This window comes from Tursiops truncatus, chromosome 6, assembly GCF_011762595.2.
Source record: "Tursiops truncatus isolate mTurTru1 chromosome 6, mTurTru1.mat.Y, whole genome shotgun sequence".
NCBI classification, from domain to species: Eukaryota; Metazoa; Chordata; class Mammalia; order Artiodactyla; family Delphinidae; genus Tursiops; species Tursiops truncatus.
In genome coordinates, this window is record NC_047039.1 from 43,550,497 (window position 1) to 43,563,642 (window position 13,146).

A 13,146-nucleotide genomic window follows, 5' to 3' on the forward strand; every position below is an offset into this window, starting at 1 on the left:
TACCCATGTAGTCTAACCACAATTAGGTTCTTGTCAAAATACTTGATGGCTATGAAAGCACTTTATTTTTTCACAGGTTCAGTTCAACTGTGTGTTCTTTTTTTTTTTTTTTTTTTTTTTTTAAATAAAGGACATAGAATCAGACTGAATTCCCTGGTAACAGTGGGAGAAGGGAAGAAGAGTAAAACATTTTCATGGCATCCCGTAAAGTGTATGTTAAACCCTTTAGATAGATGCCGGAAAATGGAATCTGTTGTCACATGTTACAAATTTCATCGCACTTACCTCAAGAGTAAATAACGTACAGCCAGGTTTAACTCTAAGGATGAAATTTTTATAATCATAAATATGCACATAAAAGACATTTTCAGCCCTCCTTTGTTACTCATTTATTTTCATAGACCGAGTTTTTCTGAATATTATGTTGACCATTTAAAGCATCTGCGTATATGGCTAAAATGTAAACCTTGGCTTTTGTGCCAGTATTGTGGCTCTGTTTAGTATTTGGGCAAGTTGTAATAAGTGGTAAATGGCCCATTAACTATATTGGAGGCCTCATAGCAACACTCATTTCAAATTGTGCTGGGTTTACAATTTACATATTAAAAAATGTTCACTTGATTTCGTTCAGGGACAAAGCTGACATCCTATATAAACATTGCTTCAAACGATCCTATTTATTGGTCCAATTATTTCAATTGAAGGATGCTGGTTTACTGCCTCTTAGTATATGTGAACAATTCTCAGCAAAACTGTTAGAGATCCTTTGACTATAGTGGCAGAAAAATCTCACAGGGTTTTGATTCACTTTTAATTTTAAGTCCCAGGATTAAGGATCATTTATTTATAGTATAATGTGACAGTGTGGGCAAATATAGCTTCTCTTAATGCCCTTTTGATATTTTGGGGAAAGAGTGCTTTTATGCAAAGCATTCACTAATGACTGCCTTTTCTCACTCTAAATATAATTTCATTCACATTTCCTCCCTTCTCCCACATCCTTAAGAGATAGGACAGCATGCAGCGTTTTGCTTCATTTTATTATTTAAAAAAAATTTTTTTAAGATGTGGTTTAAGGTAGTTCTTTAGGATAGATGCCAAGGTAACTAGTTAATACTGTTTTAAAATCAGGCTCTTAATTAAAAATGCTTAATTTGTGCAAGAAAACTACATGTTAAAATGAATTTGGAAAGATTAGATTGGAATTGCCTCAAATTCAATTAAGCCACACTGCATGGACGTGCTGGGAATATCAATACAATCACTGTAAATTTTGTACAAACTGATTTGTTGCATTATCTTGCTCATCTAACATACGGTACTTTTTGTGTCCATATTGCAGACGGCAACTCCAAACTAACATGGCAGTCAGACTGTGTGATGTGGCTTCTCTGCTTAGAAGTGGTTCGTGGGCAGCAGAGCCTTGGACCGGGGTCTGTGGGATTTTTCTTAAATTCTGTAGGCTACTTTTTTTTAGCATGTTGCAGGAGTGCTGAGGCCATACCAAACACTTGAACTTTTCATTTGGCGTACTAATTATTCTTACATTTAACCTATTGTGGTATGGCCATCATTAGGATGTAAAGCACATTGCAATTTTAGTGGTACATGTAGCATCAGAACCTGCTTTTGTATGTAACTTTTTATTATCTTATTTAGGATTTAGTACAGCCTCAAAAGAGTGACAAGCTTTTTTTAAAAAAAAAAAAGTTTTGGTATGGTCTGAATACTAAGTTACCGTAATTCTTTACATTCTGTTTACTATGTATTTTTTTGGTTACTAAATTTTGAAGTTATTTATAATTCCTGATGCTTAAAAAAAATGTCGAAATTGTAAATCTGGCTGAAAATTATTTGCCCAGTAACTGTTGAAAGAGTTTGCATTCTGTGAACAGTTGTGTTGAGCCTATCAATGGAATATGCATTATTTGTAAAATATAGCACATTAGTATCATTTTATTCTGAGCAGATGGTCCTATAGCTGAGAGATGCTGTAATTTTCAGCGCACACAGCCTACTGCAGCTGTTCACTTGAATGTTGGCTTAGGAGCTCATTCTTGCCACCTGAACATGGAAATAAATGTGCAATTAAGTGAGGAGTGTTTGTTGTCCTTGCTAAATCCTGCTAATTTCTGTCAATGAACGCTTATATATTTCAAATGCCATCCCAGTGAGCTTTAGTCCGAATCTCTTATTTGGGTCTCATATAGTCTCCACATATACCCTAAGGTTTGAATAGTGATTTGTTTTAATTGGCCTTGGCCACTCATCTTGTAGCTCATTGTTTTCCTAACTGCTGGGCAGAGGTTAATCCCACAAGCATTTTGCTGTGGAAAGAGTGACCCATGGCTAATATTCTATAAAGTGAAACAGTTATGGTTTATTAGGAAATCTGAAACCTCCTTTCTCAGTGTCAGATAAATTTGTTAATTATAATAAAATGCATATCTTGAATTGTTTCGGGTTTTTTAAAATATAGATTTCCAAAGGTTCCTTTATTTTCCTTCCCCCCCCGCCCCCCGCCCCCAAAGTATTCTCTGAAAATACTTGCTCAAGAGAGGTAGCTTGCAGTTTGCAGAGTAAACAACCCATTTCTTTGAAAAGGAGATGAAGTTATGGAAGGGTTATAGGTGGTTTGATATTTCATAGATAGCCTGGATTTTTGTCTCCTGTTTTTTATCCTGATAACACTGATTCTTGTCCAGTTTGACCAGTCTCAATCTGTCCTATGCTGGCTTCCTTTATAAATATCTCTTGGCAGTAGAGATTTCTTCCTATTGCTTATCCACGGTTGTGCCCTTTTATTTTTCTTAGGCAATATGCTTTTTAAAAGACTTTTTTTCTCTTTTCTTGTAACAGTCTTTGCCTCTACTTTGCTTTTTTTATTTTACCTCAAATTCTTTGCCTTTTATATGTTAAAACTTCCCTAAAACTAGCATCCCATCTATTCAAAATTGTCAATTTTGAGAAGTACTTCTTTGTGGAGCTGAGAGATGGATGAAGTATGAAGGATAATCCTTTCAGTGATGCTTTGATTTTTTTGGATTCCCCTACAAGCTTGGCTGTCCAAAGTAGATAGCTATTGGAGGATGGTTTTAGAGAATTTGGGGCTGTGGTTTGTAGCTCTGTTGCTCAAAGAGCATAGGATTGGTTTTTAGGAAACTAGATCCAAATTTGCTTACTAAGTGATTTTTAGAGTAGCCTGAACAGTTTGAGGCCATTTCCCCCAACTCTGCTATTTATTCTGTATCTGGAGTTTATAGATACCTTATCACTTGCATTTTCAACAGGCTTACATGCTCAAATGAAAATTCCTTGGGCTCGTCTGTTTGCAAAAGTTGATATATTTACATTGTTGTTTGGTGGACTGGATAGGGATTTTTTTATTTTTATTTTTCCTTTAAAGTCAGAGTCAAGGCAAAATACCATTTTGAATTGTTTGGGGATTTTATTTTGACGCTGTAGGTCAGCTACCTTGTTGGTGATCTTTAGCTGCCAAGGTTGACAAGAATGGCTTGTTAGATTCTACAAGGTACACTAAGTACTCAGTTTATTATTCCCCAAGTTATCCTACAAACCCTTTTGACGCCCTAACATATAACATTTGCTATTTTCTTATTTCTTACCAACGATAGAGGTATAAGATATTGTCAATTAAAAACATTTTCAATATGTAACCAAAACAGTACATGTTGACAAATTTATATTTTTTTAAAGTACTCTTGCTTCTTGATTTTAAGTTAATGGATGTGTCAGTTTTAGAATATTTGAACTTTTAGGCTAACTGAATATCTCTGCAAAGTTAGGTAGACCATTTTTGGGGGCTTGTTTTTGGCAGCATGTTAAGCACTTTTATTTTCTGGTATTTTTAGTCAGGGTTTAATTCTATGCTCTTTGGTACTAAATTTCCTCAAGTCTGTGGACACATAGCAGGTGAGTAAGGGTATGTGAGTTGACCCAGAATGCGGTTCTAGAGAATGTTAAAGATTTAAATTGTGCTTATGTGCATGTATGGAATATGTATGTGAAAAGTACAATTGTGATCTTAAATCGAATAGCTTAATGTGAAGTAAGAATTGCATAGGTGTCGCACTTTTTGAAGCTTTGTTGTAATTTCAGCTGAGCGACTTGTGTTTAGTGACAAGTGTTTAAATTCTTCGATGGAATCTCTAATAGTTTGTGAAATATGAATTCTGACATTTCTTATCTTCTGTTTTTAGCAGGTAATTGCTGCCATGGAAACACAACTGTCTAATGGGCCAACTTGCAATAACACAGCCAACGGTCCGACCACCATAAACAACAACTGCTCGTCACCAGTGGACTCCGGGAACACAGAGGACAGCAAGACCAACTTAATAGTCAACTATCTTCCTCAGAACATGACACAGGAGGAACTAAAGAGTCTTTTTGGGAGCATCGGTGAGATAGAGTCCTGTAAGCTTGTAAGGGACAAGATAACAGGTATGCAGTTTTATGTAAGGTTCCTCACGTGTAAAGGATTGTGTTTTAAGGTATGGGAAAATAAGTTTACTGCTTGTAAATGATTCAGTGCTCGAGTTTTACACATCTAGATTTTCTCTCTGTTTCTGGTTACATCAACAGTATGAAACAGTTTTAGAGAGTTTTAAGTTTTCCTTTTAAAGCATCAAATAATATAATAAGTAGACTTTTTTTATAATCTGAACTATACAATAACATCTTTGAAAAATGCTTTAAAGGTGTGTGTGTGTCTGGAGCAGCAAGTATCATGTTAACCTTTAGTTTTGAGATCTTTGAGCTTACATGATTTAGCATTTCAACAATGAAATACAAGGAGAATTGTTTTAGGAGAGGAAAAAACCTCTTAAAATGTCCTTTTTCTTAAGTCTCTATAGTCCTCCATTTGTATGGCCAAGTAAATGGTAATATTGACATTGTCAGTACGTAAATATTTGTACTGATACAATTTGAGTTTGGTAAGATCTTAGCTTCTGGAAAAAGTGGTGTATGAGTGCTCCTCTTATAAAGATAAGAATTAAAAGATGAGTATTTAGCCTTTAATGATGGTATATTTTGAATATTGGGTAGTGGAAAATCTCCTTAGTGTTTTGTAAGATTTGACTAAATTTTTAGAATAAGGCAAAACCTAATTAAGGAGAGTGTTCTTGGCAGAGAAGGGTTAATGCTTCCTGCGGGAGTTGTTTTTAAACACTGAAAACGAATGAAGTGTAGACAGACTCTAGCTTTTTCATGTTACTGTTAAATTTGAGTGATGGTGTGTATTAAATGGCTTATAACCAAAATATTAAGCTAAATATTTGAAATGAGGAAAGGATACTTAAAGGCAGTTTGAGGAGTTGGACGAGGAGTCTGAACTTTGACTGGTCGTATGATGTTGGTCACGTCAACCCTTGGCTTGAGCTTCAGGTTTCCCTTGGTAAAATGAGGTAGAAGGCAGAGGAAGGGGCGCCTAGCTAATTTCTGAGGCCAATTCTGACTTTTTCTGAGACGGTACCTTTAGCTGTTCTTTTATCAAGACAGCAGGGCTTATTGTCTCCAGGGTGACTTAGAGCTGTCACCTGGGCTTGGCCTCATAGTCGTATTTACTTGAGATACAGATTGAGGTTCACAGAGAGAATTTATTCATTAAAATCAAGTAAACCAAGTAAAAACTAAGTAAAACCTGGTTGTCATCAATCCATACATAATTATATTGTAACTAATTATGTTACTTAGACGTTCACCATGATTATCAGGAAGATTTCTTTTTTGTTTTTGAATATTGATATTTGAATGGATGAGATTTTTCCATTTCTTTTTCCAAAATCAGTGTGAGCAGCATATGTAAAATTTATACGTGAAATTTATTAAAGAAACAGTTTTTGAAAAGTTGGGAAAAGTAGAGAACAAAGGCTTTTTATTACATGTGTCTGTCCTGGTACTGAATTTTATTTTATGTTTTTAGCAAAACAGCATCCTTTTATATGTGAATTTTGCAGTCTCTTCGACATAAATGTGATAAATGGTTTGAAGGTTTTGACATAAATGATGAGGTTTCTGGTTTGATTGCTTAGTAGTTATTCTTATTATTTAAAAAAATGTTGCTTGAACTAGGCATAAAGGTCACATTTTTTGTTATGGTAAATGAAAACAGTAAACCAATCATACATCCTTTGTATTAGGCATTTTCCACAGGAAACATTGCACAGATTTTCATCTCTTACCTCTGGTCAGTCTTGAATTATCTTACTCTTCTGTAAACCTTTTACTAGAACTATTATGTGGCAAAATTGGATAAATTTGACTTCTGTATCTTCAGACCCTTTGCTTCTCTGGCTTTACGTGGAGGATGGTAGTAATAGAACCACAGCGCATGGGTAATCTGAAAGAGTACCTGGTTAGATACTTAGATACTGGCAAAGTGTGTTAACATTTGTTGTCCATTTCTTTCACTCCCTCACCCCATTGCCTTTTCAGGGAGAGCTGGATAATGGAGGTTTCCACCATAGTGAAATTTCTGTTTAAAATCTCTCATAAGCTGAGTACTCAAGAAAATGAACAGTGAGCACCAAGGTCAAAAGATGTTTTTTCTAAGCGTAGTTCCATGATTTAGTCATAAATATTCCTCAAAATAACTGTTGCACTGGCAGACAAGTTTGAGAAAAATCTGTACTCTGTAGTTTTTAAGAACCATATTGCAGATCATTAACATAATAAAAACTATATTAAAATCCTGCAGTAAAGAAACCAGTTTGATTTACAGTTCCCCAGTCGTATTTAATCACAGAACTCATGGCGGGGGGTGTGTGGAAATACCTCCTTGATACTAGATTTCCATCGAACGTGTTGCTTTGGAAGTCATTTGTTAACTGGTTATCAGAAAATCTGTAATTCTTCCATAAAACTTGTTCATGTCAATAAAATATGAGCACGTTTCATAAAATGAACATCCATGATAATGAACTATAAATTAAAAAGTTGAGTAGGCACATCGGAATACTAAGGACCTCTTCTAGTAACCCTGTTTTGATTTGGCCCACTAATGTCTTATTCTTGGTATGTGTTAAATCAGTATTTAGACGGGTCTGAATTGTTTAGCTTCAAACATAAAATTACCTTAGTTTTTTTTTTTTTTTTGTTATTCTGAGTTTCTTAGTAAGTACTTGTATTGAACAAAATAGTCTAGTACGTAGATTTCTAAAACTGGGTTTTGAATTGTTGCACCTGGCAAAGTGGGCATGTCTTCTGAAGAAGCTACTATTAACATATCTCTAAAAAGGTTTTGAAAGAATCTGTGGGGATTTGGACCCTGCCCTGTGGCATTTAGCATTAGTCATCTTGAGCAGTTTTTCAGTATATGTTTTTAGGGTCAGGGCAGAGTTTCTCAGTCCCTCTCTAATTATCCAACTTATTCTACCTCCTGGGGAGCTACCAGGGCAGTTCCTGGTATCTGATTTTGTAGGAGCGGGAGCATTAATTGATTGGGTTGTAAGAAGACTGGGATCACTCAGTGGGAAGAAAATTTAAATCCCTCCTTTTCACTTTTCTTAAGTCTTTCCTTACTTACATGGTGCTAAAACTAAGAAACTGTGTTTCAGGCACAAAATACCTAGTTAGGAAAGTATGTACCTCTTTCCTAAGTCCTAAAAGAGAGTATATCATTTTTAGATTGTGTCATTGTTAGCAAATTAATGTCACTATTTTGATAGAATGAGGATTAGGGCAATACATTAAGAAATGTGTTCAGTTTCAAATACAATTATCTTCTCTCTAGTCGAAATTCTATTTATTATGTTGTACATCAGGCTCGCTTTGGGCTTATGCCAGCTTTATGCTTCACCCTGTTTCCTATCTATAGGCATTAATTATGAGAAGCTAATGCTGTTTGTACAGCTTAGCTGATGTCGGTCTGTCCCTTTGAGTTCTCAAATGCACTTCAGAGTCCTTGACACCTGCTGATGCTGCAGGAGTGAAATGGATTTTATGAAGCAGGGAATGAATAATAGAGCGTTGAGAGTCAGAAAACCCCTTGAGGTGACCTTAGCCAACTCCCTCGCTGACAGGTGAGGAGAGGCCCAGCTTTGTTGACATGTTGAGTCCAAGACTACACATCTATTAAATGGCAGAGCAGGGACCCTAATTCTGGTTTTCTCATTCTTCCCTAGCATGTTTCCTCCTTGCCTTTGTTGGAGGGCCAGAACTCACTCTTTAAAAGCTAAGCACAGGACCAGCTGATGAATTTCTAGTGAGACGTATAACTTGTACAGGGGTCACGAAGGGGCGTCTTCTGGTGAGTGGTGAGTCTCCCACAGGAGGAGAGTGGAAGATTTTTGAGGGTCAAGGAGTGAGGGATACATAAAACTAATGAAAGCATCCATGCTTCTCTAGAAACTTTAAATCTATGGTTGTCAATTCAGATAGTCTAGCCCTGTGGTTCCCAAGTCTGGCTGCATATCTTTACCTGAGGGAGTTTTAAATAATAAAGATTTCAGGGCTTCCCTGGTGGCGCAGTGGTTGAGAATCTGCCTGCTAATGCAGGGGACACGGGTTCGAGCCCTGGTCTGGGAGGATCCCACATGCCGCAGAGCAACTGGGCCCGTGAGCCACAACTACTGAGCCTGCGCATCTGGAGCCTGTGCTCCGCAACAAGAAAGACCACGATACTGAGAGGCCCACACACCGCAATGAAGAGTGGCCCCTACTTGCCACAACTAGAGAAAGCCCTCGCACAGAAACGAAGACCCAACACAGCAAAAATAAAAACATAAATAAATTAATAAACTCCTACCCCCAACATCTTCTTAAAAAAAAAAATAATAAAGATTTCAGAGGCCCTGGGAATCTGTTGTCAGGAAAGCTCCCTAGGTGATTTGATGGGCAAGTGAGCAGTTTGGGGAATCATAGTCTTTATGGTCAGTAGAGTACCTGCATTGGAATCGCTTGGGATGACTGTCAGAAATACAAGTTCCTGGGCCCTGCCCAGATCTACCTATGGAATCAGTCTCTGTAGGTAGGGCCTGGAAGTGCCAATTACCTGGGAGTTATTGACTTCTTTTCCTGAATATTTTGCAGGGAGATAGAACCAGGGATTTCCAGGTTTATCTGAATTCTGGCTGGAGGTGGGTGGGACAGGTGGGTGTAACTGCAGTGCCTAATTGTATGGCAAACTAAGTTTCAGATGCTGTTCCCTCCCCAGCTTTTGATCTCCTGGGGGTCAGGACTAGAAACGTTGAATGTAAAAGTCACTGGGCTGTGTCTTTACTGAATGCCTGACCTGTCCTTAAAAGAGTGTGTGCGTATGTAGGTATGTGCGTATGCGCGTATGTAGGTATGTGCGTATGCACATATGTGTCTGTAAGTGTGTAATTAGTTTTCACGACTCCAGGATAGCTTGTTCTGTAGCTGTTAGTTTTCCTTCAAAAAGAGGAGATAAGAGAATTATAGTTGAAGACCTCAGGTAATGAGTGTTGCTCTTTTTAGTTTTGATGTGATAGCTTCATTCTTAGCCTAGGAATTGCTTGAGGTGCGCCCTATGCTGACCCTATAAGCTGCCAATTAGAAGCTTTCAGACAAAATGGAAAAACAAAGGCCAAAACAAACATATAAAAATACAAACTACAGGGGCCCAGAGGAGGGGAGGGGCTTTGCAGATGTAGATTATCTGTGGACAGGCAGTGCCTTGGCTGGGGTAAACTTCCTGAGGGCCCATGGGGTAAAAAATCTCATATAAAATGTGAGGGTTCTTAACTTATGTCCCTGTTGCTTCCTGAGAACTTCAAAGTTAGTTTTAATGCTGGTTTCTTTTATGAGGATAATGTGATTTTCAAACTTTATTTTGATGACACGATATTTTCCCCTCCTCTTTTTAACAAATATACTCTTAGCTCCTCAGGATTGAAACAGATAAGTGGTATTTTATAAGTCTAATGCATACCTTCAAATTTAATAGCGTTTATTTACTGTGATGAAGTCAGTCAATCACAGTGAGCCCAAGGCTGTGATGAACACTAATTTGAAAATGTGGTTGTGTGCATCAATTACAGTCTTAAGGTCAGCTGTTAGTTGTAGGTATCCATAGTATCAAGAGATTAAGAATTCTGATTCTTGCAGACAGGTACTTGAAAAGATCTGGGCAGTTGGGTGGGTGGGTAGGTGAGTGGTGGTAGCTTAATAAATACCTCATTTTGCTGACTCTGGGTGCTATTTAATTAGAAATTTGGCAGAAAGGCTGGGTGTATGCCCAGGTATTCATAAAACAAGATAACTTGGCAGCACAGGGTAAATGCCGTGATGCCTAGTGTATTAACTGTGGAATATACATTTGAATATGGCTGTCTTTAGATATTAGTGGCTAAATCTGTATAAAATGAGATTTATATAATATGAGATGAAATTTACTTTTTTGTGGTATTGAAGAAACTATTTGTCTATTTATCAATATATCTTTAAACCACATTATTTTTCCATGTACTCTTGTTTTTTCCAAACATCATGACTAATCAGTCATTTCAAAAATTTGATGTTACTATTTGATGTTACTGGTTTTTATAAAGTTTCAGGGAAAAACTTTAAAATTTATTCTTTCAGGTTTATTTTTCTCCACTCATACCTAACTTGGGTGTCTTATAGAACAATTTTCAAAGTGTCAGTCTTGATTAATTTAGATGAAGGATTTCAGGATGATGAAATTAGAAATTTATAAGATTTAAGAAACCAAGTACGTTTTTTTTTTTTTTCTTTTTTTAAAAAAATCATCGTCAGGGAGGAAAAACTTTCCTCCACCCTCTTAGTTTAATTTGCAAGCCCCCAATTATTGAACCTAACAAAAGATAGGTTATACAATGTTATATGTCCATTGTATCTCAGTGAAACTGGGGGAAAAAGGGATTAACAGGAGAAGAGGCAACACAGTTTTTAGTAATATTTCACATGCATTGGAGTTCACAGAAAAAAAGTGAAGCAAAGAAGTTGTTAGACTCTGAGGCTTATATACCATTTTAACAAAGCAAAGGGGGTTTGGGTTCTGAGGGTGGGTAAATTGTAGGGGAGTGACCAAGAAAATATATAGGGGGAACTAATGGAAGATGAGAGCTATTTTAGCAAGGTTTATCTATGCAGATTCATCTTGGTGCTGACTCTCCATCCCCAGTGGTAAGAGTTGCTCTCCTCTTCCTGGTATAGGAGAGGGGAACGCCTTCATAAGGGAAATTTATAACCTGATTTTAGGCAGAAAAGAGTAGGGCAGAGAAAAGTACTCTTCCTGCATCTGTTGATTCTTAATTGCCTTTAACTCAAAATATTCCTTATGCTTATAACTGGCATATTTGAGGGGTGGCAAGGCATATTCTGACTCTCTTCACCATGAAATAAGTTTAACTCTCAGCAGACTTAGAAGAGTTTCTTCTTCTGATAGCCTGTGGTAATGAAACCTTAAATGACTAGTTTCTGGGAAGAAAAACATCTATTGTGAGGATATGGAAAAGTTTGAAAGAGAACCGTTCCTGATTAATTTGTAAATCATCTGGATTTTTGTTTCTCTGATTTCTTGATGGTGATCTTTGTATTAATTTGTTTTATTCCACTAGAAGGAAATGAAGAAAAGTATTGTAACTCTGAAGAGCAGGTTGCACAGTTCTCCAGCAGCTTTTGAAGACTATTTACTGTGAAAATGAGGTTGAACCTGTTGGTTAAATGAAGTTTAGGAGTTTTGACTCTGTGCTTTCTTGGCCCTTGTTGTCACTGGGACGTTTTGCCAATAGATTAGGAACATAGTGTTTTAGTGCCCTTGGCCTTACTGCGTTATTAGTTTGATACAAAACATAAACTTTGTTAATGTATGCAAATTCATAGAAAACAGAATACAGTTGAAGTTCTTTTGTAAGGATTCACCCCTTGAAATTTAGCAAGATATGAATGCGTGTGTGCTCTTTGCTATTCCAGACCTTTCCACAGTGTTTCTTCTAGTTTTTGTTTACTTTTACATCAGAAAAAGTATACATACATACATATATCTATACATCAGATGGTATAGAATAGAAACCATTTTCAATTTATTACTTAGTGGCTGTCATCATAATGATGGAAAAATGTAGATGAGAAAAAGATGAACTAAATGGAAGAACGTAAAGAACAAATTCTGATCCAGGAATCCTTCTTCTTTTTAAAATCTATAGAATGCTAAAATTCTGTTTCTCAGGTACGCAATTGATTTATCAATCTGCTTTTCTTTTGGTGGATTTTACTCTATTTTACTGCCTTATCTGTTACACTACCTTAGCACCAGCCTTTGCGTTAACTTTCTAAATTATGAGTAGAGCAAAGTGTTTTTCTTTTGCACCTATTGGAACATTTCCTTTTAAGTATTACTTGAACAGAATAGTTGATCGTTGAAACTAAAGCTGTGCTTCAGAATTTGCCACCTTCTTTTGAGCTTGTTCTAAGTTACTTGACTTTCAAGTCCACTGCTGCTACTGAATTTTGAGAGCTGGGGAAACCATCAGAGTGTCCTTTCCAGCTAAAAACACTAACTTTAAAAAATATTTTCTGTCATTTTACTTGTGAGTGTCTTTTGATCTGTCAGGCCTATGCAGTGACTCATTTAGCATGATTTACTTCTTTTTTTAACATTTAATTAATTACTTATTTTTTGGCCGTGCCACGCAGCTTGCGGGATCTTAGTTCCCTGACTCAGTGATTGAACCCGGGCCGTGGCAGAGAAAGCATCAAGTCCTAATCACTGGACTGCCAGGGAATTCCCTAGCATGTTTTACTTCTTCATGTATCTGGTTTTGCTTCTTAAAGTATCAGAATGTCAGTTTTTGACACCATTGGATATCCCTTTTGTTGGTTATGGTATCTGTCATACATTTTTTGAGAGACTTCAAGCTGTAAAGCAGCATTGGCAGCTCTTCCAAGTATTGTGAAGAAATGGAGCCTCATTTAAAACTATATTTCTTGTGATCTAACTACTCAGTAGTCTCTTACATCATACATCACCGTAGGTAATTGAGGGGTGATGGCAGAGGCCACGGTCTAAGACCTGCTGTCCTCCCTGTTGGAGGACCCCTGCCCATCCCAGAGGGTCTTAGACATAGCCTTCCTTGGCTGGCCCAGCCCTACCCTGAGCCAGAGCACAGGGTAAGTGTGTTCAACCAGAAGAACCAG

The 13,146-nt window shown here is 37.0% G+C and overlaps 1 protein-coding gene across 8 annotated transcripts in view; it reads left to right on the plus strand.

The window, feature by feature from the left end:
• Positions 1-13,146, plus strand: part of ELAVL2 (ELAV like RNA binding protein 2) — a 130,795-nt gene that overhangs the window by 55,144 nt on the left and 62,505 nt on the right. For all 8 annotated transcript variants that reach the window (XM_033858012.2, XM_033858013.2, XM_033858014.2 and 5 more), the window contains exon 2: positions 4,221-4,464. In XM_033858012.2, the coding sequence (XP_033713903.1) occupies positions 4,236-4,464 (229 nt within the window). In that variant the 5' untranslated portion in view covers positions 4,221-4,235. The remainder of the gene's footprint in view (positions 1-4,220; positions 4,465-13,146) is intronic.